Source organism: Populus euphratica, unplaced genomic scaffold, assembly GCF_000495115.2.
Source record: "Populus euphratica unplaced genomic scaffold, PopEup_1.0 scaffold7.1, whole genome shotgun sequence".
In the NCBI taxonomy this organism is placed as follows: Eukaryota; Viridiplantae; Streptophyta; class Magnoliopsida; order Malpighiales; family Salicaceae; genus Populus; species Populus euphratica.
This window is the reverse complement of record NW_011499871.1, coordinates 489,740-507,146: the sequence shown is the minus strand read 5'-3', so window position 1 is coordinate 507,146 and position 17,407 is coordinate 489,740. Positions and strand designations below refer to the sequence as shown.

The 17,407-nt window shown below is 32.0% G+C and overlaps 2 protein-coding genes and 1 pseudogene across 4 annotated transcripts; 1 reads left to right on the top strand and 2 right to left on the bottom strand.

Moving 5' to 3' along the window:
* Nucleotides 1-4,459: 4,459 nt before the first annotated feature.
* On the bottom strand, nt 4,460-6,028 carry LOC105127243 (probable potassium transporter 13; annotated as a pseudogene).
* A 2,188-nt stretch (nt 6,029-8,216) lies between these two features.
* On the bottom strand, nt 8,217-10,389 carry LOC105127241 (E3 ubiquitin-protein ligase RNF181-like). 2 transcript variants are annotated; one of them, XM_011028459.1, is made up of 4 exons: nt 10,262-10,389; nt 8,940-9,308; nt 8,792-8,857; nt 8,217-8,653 (listed from the first exon to the last, which is right to left on the bottom strand). In XM_011028459.1, exons 2-4 carry the CDS (start codon nt 9,192-9,194, stop codon nt 8,303-8,305), a joined length of 672 nt encoding a protein of 223 aa, XP_011026761.1. In that variant the 5' UTR covers nt 9,195-9,308; nt 10,262-10,389; the 3' UTR covers nt 8,217-8,302. The 2 variants fall into 2 exon arrangements, with proteins under 2 accessions (XP_011026761.1, XP_011026762.1); XM_011028460.1 differs by having other exon boundaries at nt 8,792-8,854; nt 10,262-10,388.
* Nucleotides 10,390-13,177: 2,788 nt separating this feature from the next.
* Nucleotides 13,178-16,884, top strand: LOC105127240 (uncharacterized). Of its 2 annotated transcripts, none has more exons than XM_011028458.1 (2): nt 13,178-13,502; nt 14,951-16,884. In XM_011028458.1, exons 1-2 carry the CDS (start codon nt 13,219-13,221, stop codon nt 16,620-16,622), a joined length of 1,956 nt encoding a protein of 651 aa, XP_011026760.1. In that variant the 5' UTR covers nt 13,178-13,218; the 3' UTR covers nt 16,623-16,884. The 2 variants fall into 2 exon arrangements, with proteins under 2 accessions (XP_011026760.1, XP_011026759.1); XM_011028457.1 differs by having other exon boundaries at nt 13,195-13,502; nt 14,826-16,884.
* Nucleotides 16,885-17,407: the final 523 nt, after the last annotated feature.

Sequence of the window (17,407 nt, the reverse complement as noted above, 5' to 3'; positions counted from 1 at the left end):
AGGAATATAATGCTTCGACTAAAATTCTATCATACGCCAGTAGAAAGTATTTGAATGACCGAATTCAAATTTCGACCGTCCACTTCAGAAATAATACTGTATTTTAGGATGAAACTAGCCGGCACGCAAGCATGATGCTGCGGGTCTATTTTCAAAATCTATCTTTATGGTAATTATAATAAATATTCATAAGAGTTTTAATAATTTAAATTTTAGGGAAAAAATATATTTTTTTAGTTAAAGCTTCCTTTCTTTATTTATATATTCTTTCTTGTTTTGGCAACAACTTGTCTATTTTATTAATAGCATGGTTTTTCAATAAGAAATTTATCATGGTTTGTACATTTATCATGGTTTGTACGGCAAGTTTTAATAAATAAAAAAACCATGTTTTGATAATAAGATTGTATATGAAAATAAAGAAATAATCAATTTGAAGAAATTATATAAAAATTCCACACTAAAATAATAACAAAATAAATATTTTATTCTCATTACATATTCATGGATAATTTTTTAAAATTGCATATTAGGTTCATATAATAATTCCTAATATTACTTATAAAAACTCTAATCTTATTTGAAAAGCATGATATTGCAGGATGACTTCTAAAATATTATTGTAAGTATTGCATTTAAGGATAATTTTGTTTTGAAATAAATAAAACAAAAGGCTTGAAAGATCATGTATATGTCTTGTATTAAAAAAAGTCAACCATACCAAGCATGAAAGGTTAGGCTTGCATGTTTAGAGAATATATTACTTTTCAAATAATTTTTTATATTAAATTTTATATTTATAATTTTTTTATATATTTTAAAAATTAATTTTAATATTAGTATATTAAAACGATTTAAAACATACAAAATATATTAAATTTTAACAAAAAAAATTAATTTTTTTGAGAATACGGTTTACACCCGCGTTCCCAACCGGTGCCAGAAAAAAGCCAGCTAATTTTTTTTTTTAAAGAAAAGAAAAAAACATGCGGTAGGCACGTTTCCATATTAATAATTACAGACAAAGAATACAGTTTACACCATGTTCCCAACGGTGCTAGAAAAAAGCCAGCTAATTCTTTTTTTAAAAGAAAAGAAAAAAACATGCGGCAGTCACGTTTCCATATTAATAATTACAGACAACTACAATATAGTAAAAAAAATAAGAAGAAAAGGAAGAAGCAGCAGCAGCAGCAATGCATGCACCGAATTGGAGTTCATGGGTTGCACAAGCTTCAATGCAGTGCTGCGTTCCGGTAAAAAAATATAGCTTCCTAATTACACAACAAATTACAATCCTCTGGCTAATCGGAAATTGTAATTCTGGGAACAGTGAGCATGAAATTATTAAAGGAAAAAAAAGGACCAGGTCCTGGTTCATCCCAATTCCCAGTATAAGAATTTTGAGTCAGAATCGTTGCATGAAATCGCAGTGCTCGATCAAAACCTAAAAGTGACAATACTGAAACTGGTACCGCCAGCGTAAACGCCCTACAGGAGCATGTTTTTTTGGCTGGCTTTTATATGTGTTTGTGTTTCCTAAAATTTTTAATTATTTTTTATTATATTTTTAAATTATTTTAATATGTTGATGTTAAAAATAAATTTTTTAAAAATAAAAAAATATTATTTTAATATATTTTTAAATAAAAAATATTTTAAAAAATAATAATTATCATAGTTTCAAATACCACCTAAGATTAGTATTGTATCATTAGCTCAATGCAGCTTGAATTAACTTTTTTAATATAACATTTTTTTAAGTATTTTTAATGTTTTTTCTTATAGAAAAATTCTTTAATTGTATGGGAATTAATTTGATGTGACTCGGTTAACTTAGCGGGTCTAAAAACAACCCGAATAATCAATAAAAATATAATTTCACTCAAAATAAATATTCAAAATGAGATTTTTTTTTAATAAATATTGATATAATAACATATTGAATCAATCTGGGTCAACTCAAGTTAACTTGTCATTCCGCAACCTGGGTTATAAGATCATAATAATCTTGTAAAAAACAAATCAAAATAAGTTATGAAACATAATTTTTAATAAACTCAATATTGAAAGATAAAAATAATAAAATAATAAAAAATGACCTTAGTCAACTTAAGTTAACTTACTAAACCCACAACTCGAATCATGCATGAGATCGAGATTACTCAATAGAAAATTTAATTTTTAATCAATCTAGTGTTAAAATAAAAAATTGAAAAAAGATTTGATTAAAAAAAACTCGAGTCAACTTATCAAACTTGCAACATAAATAATGAGATAAAAATAATATCATATAAAGCAAACCAAAACTAATAACAAAGCCAAAACTGTAACCTAAGTAATGAGATAAGGATAATCTCATATAAAGCAAACCGAAACAAATGACAAAGCCTAATTGTCAATCAACTCAACTTAAATGATGAAATTGAAAGAAAAAAAATCAATTAGAAAAAGGAAAAAAACTCAAGTCTACTGAATTAACTCATCAAACTTGCGGTTCGGGTCATAAAACTGAGATAGTCTCATAAAAAATTTGAATAACAATTATGAATTCAATCCCCAATAAACTTAATATTGAAGGATATAATTAAAATTAAAAAATTGGTTTAAAAAAAGACACCAAAAAATGACTTAAATCAATTCAGGTTAATTAACTAAACCTGTGATCTAAGTCATAAAACGAGTATAACCTTATAGAAAGTAAACAAAAAAAAACTATAAAGCCTAATTCTCAACCAACTCATTGCTAAATGATGAATTTTAAAAAAATCAACTAGAAAAAAAGAAAAACTCGAGTTAATTAAGTCAATCCGTTAAACTCATAGTCTGGATCATAAAATTATGATAACTTCATAAAAAATAAATTAAAAAAATAATATAATTCATTTCTCAATAAATCTAATGTTGAATAATAAAAATAAAATAATAAAAAAAATATTATCATATTGAATATATTTTGTGAGGAGATACAATAAAATCCTCATCTCTTTTAGTTTTTTTAATAAATTAGTGACTCGCAAGCAAAATGTTTTTCAATATTAAAGAAAAATGCTAAGAAAAAGAAATTTGAGATTGTTCAATTAGTAATTTAAATGACATGATTAAAAAACATATGATAATAATAATAAATACATAAATAAAAAACATGACAATTAAAAAAAATATAACAAGAACTCGATCTAAATCAATCTAGAATGTAAAACAACTCAATGATAAAAGATAAAATATAAAAATAAAAAAAAAAGAATAAAAAGAACTTGATCTGAGCTAACGTGTATCATAAAATAATTTAATGATAAAAAATAAAGATAATAAAAAATAAAATAAAAAAATATTATTAGATCAAGTTAACTTATAACTAATTATATTTTATTAGTTACTTTATAGGAATTATTGTTTTTGGCACAGGACTCATTTTAAATAAACAAAGATACAACTAAAAATTTAAAAAAAAAAAATAGAAATATTCTTACCAATTTTATCACTTTTAATGGTATATAAATATTATAGTTTTTTTATGTTTTTTTATAAACAATTAATAGAATATGAGAATATTTTTCAATAACGTCTGGCCAGGCTATGGGAATCTGTTCGTTTCTTTGCCTTAAAACCTAAATTCGAAGACAGCTTAAAATGTGTCATTATTATAAATCTGGGCTTTTAAATATATCATGTTGACCCAGCCAAAAAGTGACCTGGGGAAGCTTGAACGTTACAACCCCCTTTCATTAAAATCCCTTTACTTCTTCTCTACAGAAAGCATCGGATTCCTCCAGTTCATTCATAACCAACAAAGAAGACTAGGGAGACCCTGCCGCAATATAGCGGTATATAAAGCCCTCAATTCCCATTCCCTTTCCTCTGGTGCAAAAAACTGTCTCTCTCCTCTCTAAAAACAGCGGCAAGATATATAATTTAGAAGTGAAAGATGGGTATGGTCGTGGTGATCTCTTTGCCTTTGATAATCTTTTGCCTGCTTCTTGGTTTTGGATGTTACTACTTGGGGAGGCACAAGGGAAGACAAGATACCCATACAAATGCTCAGGTATTTGGAGATCCTATTCCACCACCTGGGTTTGCTAGTACGCCACCTCCTCCACCTCATACCAAGCCAGACAACTCGCATAGTGTTTAGGCTGACTTTATTTTTTTTTTTTTTTGGTTTTGATTTGTTTTCCACTGTATTATATGGGGGTATAGAGAGTGATTGTTTATGCTGTTGAGATGTATGGTGTGGTTTTTAGCATTATTTCGTGTGTGCATTTTGAGGTGAAAAATTGGCCCAATTGAACTGTGTAATATACGGGTTGGCTGTTGTATATTGTTTTTCTCTGCTCATTTTGTTTCACAAAGTGCTTGCCACCATCCCAAATGACTCTCTTTCTTTCATGCTAGCAAGGGAGATTGGGAAGAGTTTTAAGAAGCCCTGGGGGAAACAAGACATTTTAAAATAACCATGTAAAGAAAACTATGAGTCAGTCTGTGTATTCTGTAACTTATCTCTAAATCTGAGGAATCTTTATCATGTAAGCTCCTATAACAGTTGAACTGGATCAGTCAATTCAAATACTTTGAACCTATCTGTTAGTTTACAATGGATACCACCAATTCTTTTGTTGCATTTGGTTAGAATCCTCCCATTTCCTTTGGTTAGAACCCCTCACAACCCCAAAATCCTTTCCAGATGCACCATGTCAAGATGGCTGCCTAATCAATGTTGCATTTTGGCTGCAGAAACCAGCAGGATGGACTTACATCATTTGTTCAGTACTCCCAATAATATCATCATCCTTTCTCAGGCTGATTACTAAACATAATAAGCCATTCCTACTTCAATCAAAGAAGTACGAGAAACCCCTAGTGCTGTGGATGGGCTTCGACAGTTCTGTCTCAAGAGACCATGTGCAATGTTAATGACAAATTTCTTCACAAGTGATGATGTTCCCCTCACCAAGACAGAGTATTTCCCATCATATATGCCATACCAGCTTCCCTGGCACCCTCCAGTCCCACTTCACACGCCACAAAATCTTAAAAATCTTACTCTTTTGCGTCTAGTCTCTGACCCAGCCCCAGACCCATTCTCAAGTCCCGCATCCCGTGCTAACATCATCCAGTACATGTTTGATTCCTGACAAAGTAGAGTCATTTCATTCCCGAGTCTCTAGCATCACCATCACTCTGGTGCCGCTAGAACTCTGCCACAGTTTCAATCAGGCTAGTCTCAAAAGCATGACTGTTCTTCCTTCCTTCGCAACCTGACAATGCACAGGTGGAGACGGAACTCTGGGGGGACCAATCCGGCTTACAATAAATCGCTGATTGGCAGAAAACTCTTGGAATTGTCAGGTACTGAAATGTTACAATTATGAGGACATGATGGAAGGCGGGAACGTTGGTGACAAAATGCGAAAACATTGGTGGGATCTCTGACAGCACATTTGTATAGACTAGGCCAACACCACGAACACGATTTATACCAATGTTTGTGCCCAGACAAAGAAGCATATCCAAAGACGTTCTGTTATGTGACTCGAATGATTGTTTTTGTAACGTAACATAATGCCAGATGTACATCACAGACAAAACTATCAGGGAGAAAATGAGAGGGAGCCAGCTTCCTTTGGCCTCTGGCAGGCGGGAAGAAGACAAGTAGAGCAATCCAAAAACAATTACAAAAGTAAAGGCTTCCAGAATACCCCCCGGCTTCCACAGCGTAACAATGACAAGAAACATCAAGCAGGTGGTAACAAACATTACAATGATAACTGCAAGACCTGGTACAAAGAGATAAACTTATCAAATCGCTAACTTAATGGGAGAGGGAGGGAGGGAGGGAAGGAGGCATGTACCATATACATCGCCGATCATTTCTGTGTCCCTGAAGCCGATCAAAAACAAGAAGGCACGAAACCATCACGATCCAGTTTATCTCCGGTAAATGAGAAATTACCAATAAAACAATAGCAGGCGAAACTGAGAAATTAAGCAGCAGCATGCTTCCCATTCACAAAATAAACCAATAGCAGGACTAGTGTCCTCCTGGTAAATCATATGTACTAGAAAAGATTGGAAATAAAAATGTGAAAAGGACCGGCCCTATCAAAGATCCCATGCCTGGAAATTTGGGCTTTGTAGACCATTAAGAACTTGCAGACGAAGCTCGACATTCAATGTTGAATAGAGTAGATGATCCTCATGAGAAAGATTTTTAGCTAATTCACTGGCACTTGGAGCAAAATCTTATATGAAGAATCCATAAAATTATAGCAAAATCAGAAAAATAAATGCATGCTGAAAACAATAGCAAGAAGTAGCAGCAGGTCTCTGCCGCTCAGGAGCACAAATTGAAGAAGTTCAAAACAATATCTCATGTTAGTTGAAAATACAAGCATTTTATTATAGGACAAATACAATCTCATTTGACAAGAGAAACACAAAACAACTTCTCAATCACATGGGACGCTTTCTTGACTTAAAATTATTCAAATTTAGTTCCATGGATGCAGAATTAATTCCAGATACAAGTACAAACAAATAAATTGGAATTGGAAGAAGCAATAAAAAAAGATCGTACCAGGAATCACTCTGTAAAAGCTTCTCTGAAGATCCACTTTGTGTTTAGAGAGATAAGCAGCTTCACCCATATAAGCCAGAATCAAGCAAGCAAGGATAATTAATTGTAGTGAAAGCAATCTGCTCGTGTAACTGTGTAAGGACAAACAAGTCAAAAAGGGAAGCTGTAGTGAAAGCAATCTGCTCGTGTAAGGACAAACAAGTCAAAAAGGGAAGGAAATTGTTGCCAAAAATCAGCGTGCATGACCTGGACAGGGTTATTATAGATGATCATTAAACAAACAAAACGACTATGTTTCTAATTGTCTTCACGAACATAGCACACAGTCCAAAGAAAGCACCCCAAGAATTTCGTCGTCCTCGTGAAGTCTGGATCTCCCTGAAAACATACTCGTGTAAATGCCAAAAAACCCAGTCAGAGAGGAAAACTCAGAATAAACAACTCTCACAGGTTTAGAAAATTATAAGAAAAGTCATAAATCTTGTGTCTATATTACCTTATTTATCACAAACACTTTACTTTGTTTTCTGCCACTAACAATCTTTAAATTATTGTGAATCCTAACTGGAACATGTTTCTTTTCATTGTTTTTTTAAATTATTTTTCCATTTTAATTTTGTTTTTAATATTAAATAATTTAATAATTAAATTTTATGGTTTTATTTCATTTTTATTTTATAGGATTATTCTAATATCATAACTAAATCATACATATCTAGCATTAGATATTTTTTTATTTTTTTCTCAGTTTATTTACAAATATTATATTTTTTTTAATTCATGTTATTATATTAATCAAGTTTATTGGCCCCATTTAAATCAATAACTCAAGTCTTATATTTTATTTTTTTATTTTTTATATAAATGCTTGCATTGCTTTAGCATTTTTTTAATGTTTGAAAACAATTGGGTTAGCCAATAGCATTACGTGGATCACTAATATAGTAATTTTTTAAAAGCAAATGAAATATTTATTTTTTTTAATTTTTATTGTATTTTTTTATATAATTTTTCTCAAATTTGTTATTGTTATAGTTTTTTTTAATAAATGCACGTCTAAAATATCAATTTTTTGTTTTGCTTTTATTTTTTTCTATTAAAAGCTGCTTTAAATATTTTTTAAGAAAAAAAATGCTTGTAATAAAAAAAATATCAAAATAAAAGAATGCATTAATAAGGGATAGAGATTTTGATTTAAAATATAGTTTTTATTGCTTATAATTTCTTTGCAATAATCAACATGACTAAAGAAATATTTGTTTATTTAAAAACATATTGATAAAAAAAAGGAATTTATATTAACAATCACTTCTTTTTTATATATTTAAATTTTATTTACTCTTCTTATAAAAATTAATTTGTATTGTTATATAATTAAATAATTTTTTTTTGAAGAGTTTACTGCATTACAAGATAAAATATTTTGATTTATATCTATCTTTTAACTTTTCATTTTAATTTTTAATAGCACTAACAATTTTTTTGCAATTTATTGATTCATATAACTTTTACTTTATTTTATTAAATACATGCATTAATTTATCAATTTTAAATTATAATTTTTCATGATATCATAAAATACTTTCACAATAATTTTGTTTTGTTTTTTATTAGAAATTAACTTGAAATTTTAGCTTTGCTAGTGATATTACAACAGAAAAAGAAAGATATATAGTATAGTCTCTTAAACTACATAAAAGTTCAAGCATACAAATCAAGGAATTTTTATAGGACTGTGGGAAGAAAGATCCTGTAGATGGATTTCGCTCTGCATTTCATCCTGCAAGTAGGGCACTTCTTCTGAACAGCTAGTGCTTTTTTAATGCAGTTCTTGCAGAAAATATGACCACATTTTGTTGATGTTGCGTCTTGTAACTCATCCATACAAATTGGGCAACGAAACGCAGGTGCCGCTAGTGGTGGCACGGTCTGGGACAATCCAGAAACTTGGGCTGGTGGTTCCGTCTGAGAAAATCCAGGGAATTGGGGTGGTGGCATAGTTTGACACAATCCGGGTAATTGGGGTGATGACACAGGCTGGGACAACAATCCATGGAATTGGAGCACACTCCTAGCCTGCCAAACCAAATAACATTGGTTAGAGTTTAAGTTTTTAATGGTTCCTAGACGTTTCTAAGTACTTGACAACAAAGTTGAAAGATAGCTAAATTGAGGTTACAGGAAATCGAATATATAGTGAATAACAACGTGAACCTGATTGACGATATTTATGTTTTCCCTTATTGCATCAGTATTTCTCCTAGCTTTCTTCCTGGCCTGCTAAGAGGGAGATCATTTTTAAAGACAATCAGATACTCGAAGAACACGAGCCAAATCATTAACATTGTGTCAAGTGTCATACTTGGTCAAACATGCTGGGCGAGATTATAGCAATATCATCATCAATGACCTCAACATCTTGTGTAGTTTGATGTTGTCTAGTCAGTCCATACACTTCAGCTTGAAAATTAAGAGGATGACAAGGAAAGTACATGCGATGGAGAGGCATATTGTTCTGAATCGGAGGTGGATAGTTGAGATCAGAGTGCCGAAAGTAAATTCGCTCGGCTTCCCACAAATCATCTTCCAGACGATCTGTATTCCCCAGTAAATCCATAGGTCTCCGTTGTCCAGAAACACCTTGTTGTCGTCTTAGTTCTCCACAAAAATCATGTTGTTGTCAAAATTCTCCTGTAAATTCATGTTGTGTACTCAAAGACACCTAAAATTCCTGGTTACAAACAAGAAATTAAGGCATGCTGAGAAAAAAAAAACATATTCTGAGTATAATACAACCAAATCTATATCTTATTAATCCCATAGCAGATATCAAACCAACCAGGTAAACTTACGAAATTCCATTGCAAGTATAGTATCATATTTCATAAAGCTATGAAGAATTGTGCAATTTCAAATAACTAACTGAATATTGCATTCCCTGTCCTGTGATGATGAGCAATTGTTTAATAAGAGTTCCGTACTTTAAGCAACTAAAGGCCTCAAGTGAATCTGTGAATTGATTTAATCGCTTCTTCAAGTAAACCAAGAGCCTTTATCCATAAACAACTGCAAGCTATAGATGACGGTTTTATACTGATTCTCAAGAAAAAGGAGAAAAATTGATGGTTTTATGCTGCAGTCGCAAATTTATTCATAGCAGGTATAAAATAAAAAACAAATTTAGAGTATAATATAACTAAAATCAAGAGATACTAAAATAACAGGAGAAATTTCTTCAGATTCCATTATCCTGAGAGCGAACTGATCATATATATATATATATGCATGTTCTAGCCGGAGGTAACATGACGATTTAGAATTAACAGCGCTTGATTGAGTCCTAAGAAACCGTACAGTAGCGTACTGCTTAGCAGCATACATAAACACACGCAAGCCAGTCCAAACAGAAAATTGCATCTCCATAATCATAAAAGAATGCAGAAGTAATAAAGATTGCTTTTTTGTTTGCCGATTCTTCTTGATCATAGAAATCACACCATGAAACATCGTTTTGAACTTGAAAATCATAGTTTTGAAGATATCCTTTACCACATTAAAAAATTAATAAAGGCCTAAGCTAGCAGCAAGCCCCAGTATATAAACCCTACTAATTAATCCCATGGCAGCCAAAAACAAAACATGTAAATTAAGAAGATAAACAAAAATAATGAAGATGGATGATACCTGAGGGTGCAGCTGCTGGACAAACATATTTTGAAAGAAGGGAGACATCATTGACAATGGTTTTTATGCCTCCTGCGAAGGATCAATTTATAGCAAACAAAAACTCTCCGAGCTTTATGACTATTTGGGAAAGAGACTGTGTGCTTCCTTTTTTGTACATTAGTCCATTATATTTTAAGAAAAACTGATCAGCTCGTTCATCGGGAGGTATCTGTACTCTTGAAATAGAATATATATTTTATTTTTTTTTAAGAAGAAATACATGTCACCGTGCCCAGTTGGGTAATATGGGTTTTCTTATTTAATTTTCATGGGCTAAATTTTTCTATACCAAGTACCTTGGAATCAGTGTCCGAACATGTTAACTAGATACATGAATGAATAAATTAAAAAAAAAATAGAAAGTATATGTATTAATTTAAAATACAATGAATTTATTAGAAAAATAAAAAATATCATTTACACGTATTTTTACTTTAAACAGTAAAAAATAATATATCTTATCCTCGGAGTACTATAGCGAGGAAAAGGTGATGCATATAAAATTCACAAGAATGGTTATAAATATGCCAATGAGAAGAAGATTAGCCAACAAATTACCTAGAGCTGGAAAATGGAACGTGTCATCATGCCAGCTCATATTCTACTGCTTTTTGGCCCAAGATAAGCCCAGGCCCATTTCCTTGTGAGTTCGTACCATATAGTGCTGGTCCAGGTGTCGGCCCGTTGCAATTAATTCTTATGATATTTTTAATGACTTATTTCTTTTAATTAAATGGAAGAAAGGAATAAGAAAATAAAAGAAAGTTAATTACCTCTTTTATTATTGAAAATCTATACATGTACTTGCATTATTAATGGAAATTTTTATCCCTAGCTCATTTTTTGTCTTATCTTTCCTATTTTTATTATTTCTATATTTTTTTGTTACATACAAGATACGTTATCTTAAATATTAATATTGTATTAATATAACAGGAGTGCTTTCTAATTCAACGGACCAAGTTGAGAATGACACAAATAACTTCTAAATTTATTTATTTTTTTTAAGTATTTTAAAAAAAAATTAAAATTTTTTATTTTTTATTTATTTTAAATTAATATATTTTGGTATTTTTAGATTATTTTGATGTGTTAATGTCAAAAATATTTTTTAAAAAATAAAAAAATATCATTTTAATATATTTTCAAGTAAAAAATATTTTAAAAATAACTATAATTATATTTTCTAACATGCTAACACTAATTGTAATCAATAGTGCTCTAATTAATTCGGGTATGAAACATATATATATAAATTGCAAGATTAAATGATGCAAAAAAAAAACTAAAAATTTTAATAATCCAATTAAGCGCCTTTTTTTTCTTTCTTTTTTGCTCTTTCTGTAATTGAAAAATATAATTAGAATAAGATTCTGCAATTTTCTTTCCAAAACAAATGAATAAATAAAGAGCCTAGTTGAACAAATAAAATATCCACACACGTGTACAATGATTTATATCTACAAGTCTACTCACTTCATTATTCATTGTTTTCAAAACCATAAGGTTCATTGGCCTTGGATCATCACATAGCAATACTATTTTGTTTCTTGCTTCTTCTTCTTCTTCTTCCCCCCTTTCTATATTTCCAACATTTTCTACATCCATTTAAATATTTTAATTACCAAAACGCCTTTTTACTTGCGTCATTTCCCTCCATATCAATTTTTCTAAATCAAATTAGAATTGAAATCATCTTCTTTTCTTAAAAAAAGAAGAGAGGAGAATGATTTTTAAGTTTTGTTTGTTTGGTATAAAATATTTTTATTTAAAATATTTTACATATAAATATTTTTAATGATGATGATGAGATAATAGTGATGATATAGCAATAGTAATTATAAAATAATAATGATAAAAAAGGAGATAATAATACTAGTGATAGTGTTATAAAGATATGGTTGTAATAAAACTACAATGAAGATGAAAAAGATAATTGCAGTGGTGGTGGGTGAGCAGAAAAAGATGATATGATAATGAAGATGATAATAATAATTAAATGATGGTGTATAAAAAAAAGAAGAAGAAGATAGTTGTGATGTAATGATAAAAATATAGGAATTATTAGTGAAATGATGGTGATAATAAAATAGAGATGATGATTAAAATAATAACATATATTATAAGTAGATTATTATTTATAAAAAAATTTACAAGATTTCATGAGCTAAAAATATTTTTCAATAAATAAAATAAATGAATTAAATTTAAAAATTGATTGTGAAATACTTTCCAAGAAATGATTATAAAATAATCTATAAAAACTTTTCTTATAAAATATTTTAAACCAAAGAACGTACCTTGAACCTGTAACTCTCATGCATTGTGAATCTCGCTACTATCTATAGATTCTAGACAGCATAGGCGGTCCAAATGTACTGAAGGATTGAAACAAAGCATAAGATGTTGACATTTAAGAATGGAAAAAAATAAATAAAAGGGAGAGAAGAATAATCAATGCCAAACAGACCGTTACCATGCAATCAGCATAAATAAGATGGTTTGGACTCAACTGATGTTAGCACTCCAAAGGAGAGCTGTATGAAAAATCAAAAAACATATTATCAAAATAGCAATAATTTATTAATTTTGAGTCTTTAAGAGAATAGTTATATAACATGTTAAAATTATTTTTTTCAAAATAAATAGTCATTCTTGTATTTTTTATAAAAAATACAATAAAAGGAAAATATTAACTTTCTTTTTTCTAATTTTTTTATTCCATTTAAAATACAAAATGACTTCTTAAATTATTATTTTTATTTGAGTAGCATAAAAGGAAAAAAAAAGAAGCTAAATTAAACTATTTTAAATGTTATATATTAATAATTTGACTTTTGCCATGAAAATATCCCTTTTGATTTGCAAAAATCTCTTATCCTTCCAATCTTTTCCTTCCTTTTTTTTTTTTTTAAATGCTAATAAACCAAACATATTCTCTCCCTCCCTCCCTATTAAACTGTTTTGCCCTTCGTCTGAACCAGGCACGATGGCCTCTAACGCATGGCGCAAACTCAAAAAAACCCTCAAGTCAAGGCTCTCATTTCTCTCCACCCCCAGGTCCCCCGCCAACCACACAACTGCCACCACCGAAATTCCCCGCGTCACCACCGCTACTCCTCCCCTACTTCCAACAATATCATCATCATCCTCGTTCAGTTCTCGTCTCTCGCGTAGCTTCAGTCTCCACTCTTCTCCAGTAATCATCCCCTCTCTCCCTCTCCTTTTTGCTTTTGTTAGCGTTGACATAATACTATGATTTATTTTTTTAACTGCCCGGTGACCGGAGTTTTTCTCTTTTTACTTGCCGCGTAAAAACTGAGTTTTGTGACTTGGTATTTTTGTGAGTTCGGCATCCATAGCTGAGTTTGAAGTCTGACGACGATGCCCTTGTGTTTCTCTAGTGTTCTAAGTTTTGTTCCTGGTCTGAGTAGGGGTGTTTTGGTAAGAGTGGGTGAAGCTTGCTTAGAAGATCACGTTTCTCATGTGATGCAGTAAATGGACCATTGGAATATCATTGAAGTACCAGCTGCTGGGGGTAGTTGAAATTTGCATTTAATTATTTTGATTGTGGTGCTTGGAAGCTTCACAAAGTCAATGATTTAATTGAATGCGCTGTTTACTAAGATCACAAACCTAACTAAGTAATTAGAGAGTAAATTGTTGTTTTATTTACTGCATGAAAATTAGGAGAGTGTTTACTAAGATCACAAACCTAACTAAGTAATTAGAGAGTAAATTTTTTTTTTATTAACTGCATGAAAATCAGGACAGTGGCACATGGTATTGTTTATGGTTTGGGGTCAAGTGGGGACGTCAAGGTTAAAATGGTTGTCTTTAAGGCTTGACTTTTTGAGAAGCATGCTATTGTTGCTTTTTTGAAGCTTGAAAGGAACCATTTTTGTTTTGTGTACAATAGGAATACATTAATGAAATCGAATATTGTGTTAGCTTTGCAAGTTTTTGGTTGAAAAGTCAGATCAACACAATAATGTCCTGCGTGTTTCATGATTGTCTTTTAAGTCAAAAGTTTAAAGGTAATTTAATGAAGTTATACTTTTATTTCCAAGTGGTTCAGGCTTGAGATGCTTAGCCTAGCTTGCTTTTTGTTAAATCCAGTGATGCTTAATTAATGAGAAACTTGAAATTCATAGTTTAGGTATAGAAGGTCTCCATTGGCTCATAGATGAATGCTTTTATGAGCCTTTTGAATCTTGATTGTGGTGTTGAAATGCCATAAACTTGATTGCCTACTTGGCTTTTGGTTCTGAACGTCTTTAAATAGTCATCAATGTTCTTGACACGGTGAAGGTAGAAGGATATTGTGAAAAAAACAAATAAACAAATTGTTCCTTGGTTAGTTGGATATTACATAATCAAAATTGAGGAACTTGTGCTGATAAAACAAAAATTGGCATTCATTTGATTTGATGGTCTACATTGGCATAATAGAATTCATGCTGTTAAATTTGCTGAGATTTTTACTCTTTAACTTTTCCTATAATTTTGCTCATTATCACAGAAAAAATGTGCCATTTGCTTGACGAGTTTGAAAAAAGGGCAAGGCCAAGCCATCTTTTATGCTGAGTGTTCTCACCCTCTCCACTTCAATTGCATTGCTGACAGTGTCAAGCATGGTAATCTCAGATGCCCTGTTTGCCGCTCCAAATGGAAAGATGTACCTTTTCAAGCGCCAAAAAATGTCCCCAGTTTTCAACGCAGTGGTTCATTGCATTCTTATGTACCTAATGCATCTCCAGTTCATATTGAGCCGGATCACTTCTCAGACGATGAACTAGTCCCAGATGTTTCTCAAGGTCAACCCTCTTCATCTCGACCCCATGCTATAACTGTGAAGACTTTACCAGGGTATCCTGCTGTTTCTGCTTCGGAATCTTTCTCTAAGTTTGGTGTTCTTGTCCGTGTTCTCGCTCCTCCACTTGATAATACTCTACATCATCACCGTGCACCAATTGATATTGTAAATGTGTTGGATGTTAGTGGTAGCATGGCAGGCAAGCTGATACTTCTCAAGCGTGCTGTCAACTTTATCATACAAAACTTAGGCCCTTCAGATCGACTTTCGATTGTGACTTTCTCTTCATCAGCTCGAAGAATCTTACCACTTAGAACAATGTCTGGAAGCGGCCGTGAAGATGCCATAAGTGTTGTAAACTCTCTTTCAGCAACTGGCGGAACTAATATTGTTGCGGGGCTCAGGAAAGGGGTTCGGGTTCTGGAAGAACGGCGTCAACATAATTCAATTGCAAGCATTATCCTTTTATCTGATGGTTGTGATACACAAAGTCACAATACTCATAATAGATTGGAATATCTAAAGTTGTTACCGACTTCAATTTTTCCTAGCAATAATGCATCTGGAGAGGAGTCTCGGCAGCCAACTTTCCCAATTCATACGTTTGGGTTTGGATTGGATCATGATTCTGCTGCAATGCATGCTATATCTGATGAATCCGGCGGCACATTTTCCTTCATTGAGTCCATTGACATTTTACAAGATGCTTTTGCAAGATGCATTGGTGGTCTTACAAGTATTGTGGCTCGGGACGTTCAACTCAAAGTTAGGTCAGCATCACCAGGAGTGCAGATTTTGTCGACCCCTTCTGGGAGACACAAGAATAAAATTTTTGATCAGGGACACCAAGCTACGATTGATATCGGAGATTTATATGCAGAAGAGGAGAAGAATTTTTTAGTGCTCCTCTCAATTCCTGTATTTCCAACTGTTGATGGTGAGGAAATGTTGGAAAACATGCCATTGGTGGATGTTTCAGGCTTTCAGAAAGATTCGGTGTCGACGGATACAGTCGAAGTAGAAGGTGAGAGAGTTGAGATACGACGGCCTCAGTTTTTATCTTCTACTGATCGGGTACCGTGTTTGGAGGTTGATAGGCAAAGAAATCGTTTGCTAGTGACAGAAACTATTGCCAAGACACAAAGGATGGCTGAAATGGGAGATTTAAAGGGTGCACAGGCTCTTCTGGCAGAGCAACTATCCACTCTTCTGTCTACAGCTTCTGCCCAAGCAGGAGATTATCTATGTAATCGGCTAGAAGCTGAGTTGAAAGAAACCAGGAAGAGAATGGAAACCAGGGAATTATATGAACGCTCTGGGCGTGCATATGTTCTTTCGGGAATGAGTTCTCACTCATGGCAAAGGGCTGCAACTAGGGGTCCCTCAATGCCAATCTCGTCAGGTGGGAACTCAGATACGAGGACTACCACTAGCTATGAAACGCCATCTATGACTACCATGGTAACGAAGTCACAAAATTTGAACTTGGCACCTAGAGAGTAGCTTGGGCAACTACAGCAACTTAAACAAATCTTCCAGCTTGATTGATCAACATCCATATGCATTTACAACTAACACGAGCTAGAAACTCTTCAAGTATTTTATAATTTTGATAGCTTAGTGGTAGGTTAATGAAATCAATTTTAAGGATTCGAACTAAAATAGTCTGCTTTTTTGTTTGATTTTCATTTTGTGGATTGCCTCTAAAGTTGTACATGAATATTGAATCACAAGATGTATTACATCACTGGTTTGGTTTGAGGTTTACTGCTTCAAGGTAAAAAGTGAACCGGTGTATGATAAAATATTTTTCTAAATATTTTTAAATCATTTAATTTTAATGAATTTAAATCAAAATAAACAAAAATCTAAGGCATTCACATACAAAACCTAAATGCTTCGGCCTAGCCCATATAAAATAAGGTTAGGCGTGCGGGAGTCTACAAGGCTAATCTCGGGACGGACAACGTGTGATGTTCATTGTTTTTTTTTTTTTTTAAATGACATTTTTTATCTAAAAAATTCATTGTCAACCTTTTTTTCACCCGAATATATATATATATATAAAATTCTTGTAGGTCTCAATAAACTCATTAATAATTTCAAAAAAAATAAAAAACCAATCTGATTTAAAAAATATTATCAAGCCCAATTTTTTCTATCAAGGGTAAAAACACCATGATCGTTGAATTGTGGTCATTCAACCATTTTTTCTCTCCTTTCATGTCTTCTTGTGACCCTCCCTCCTCTCTCTTAAATCTAGGACCAATCATGAACATAATGAAATC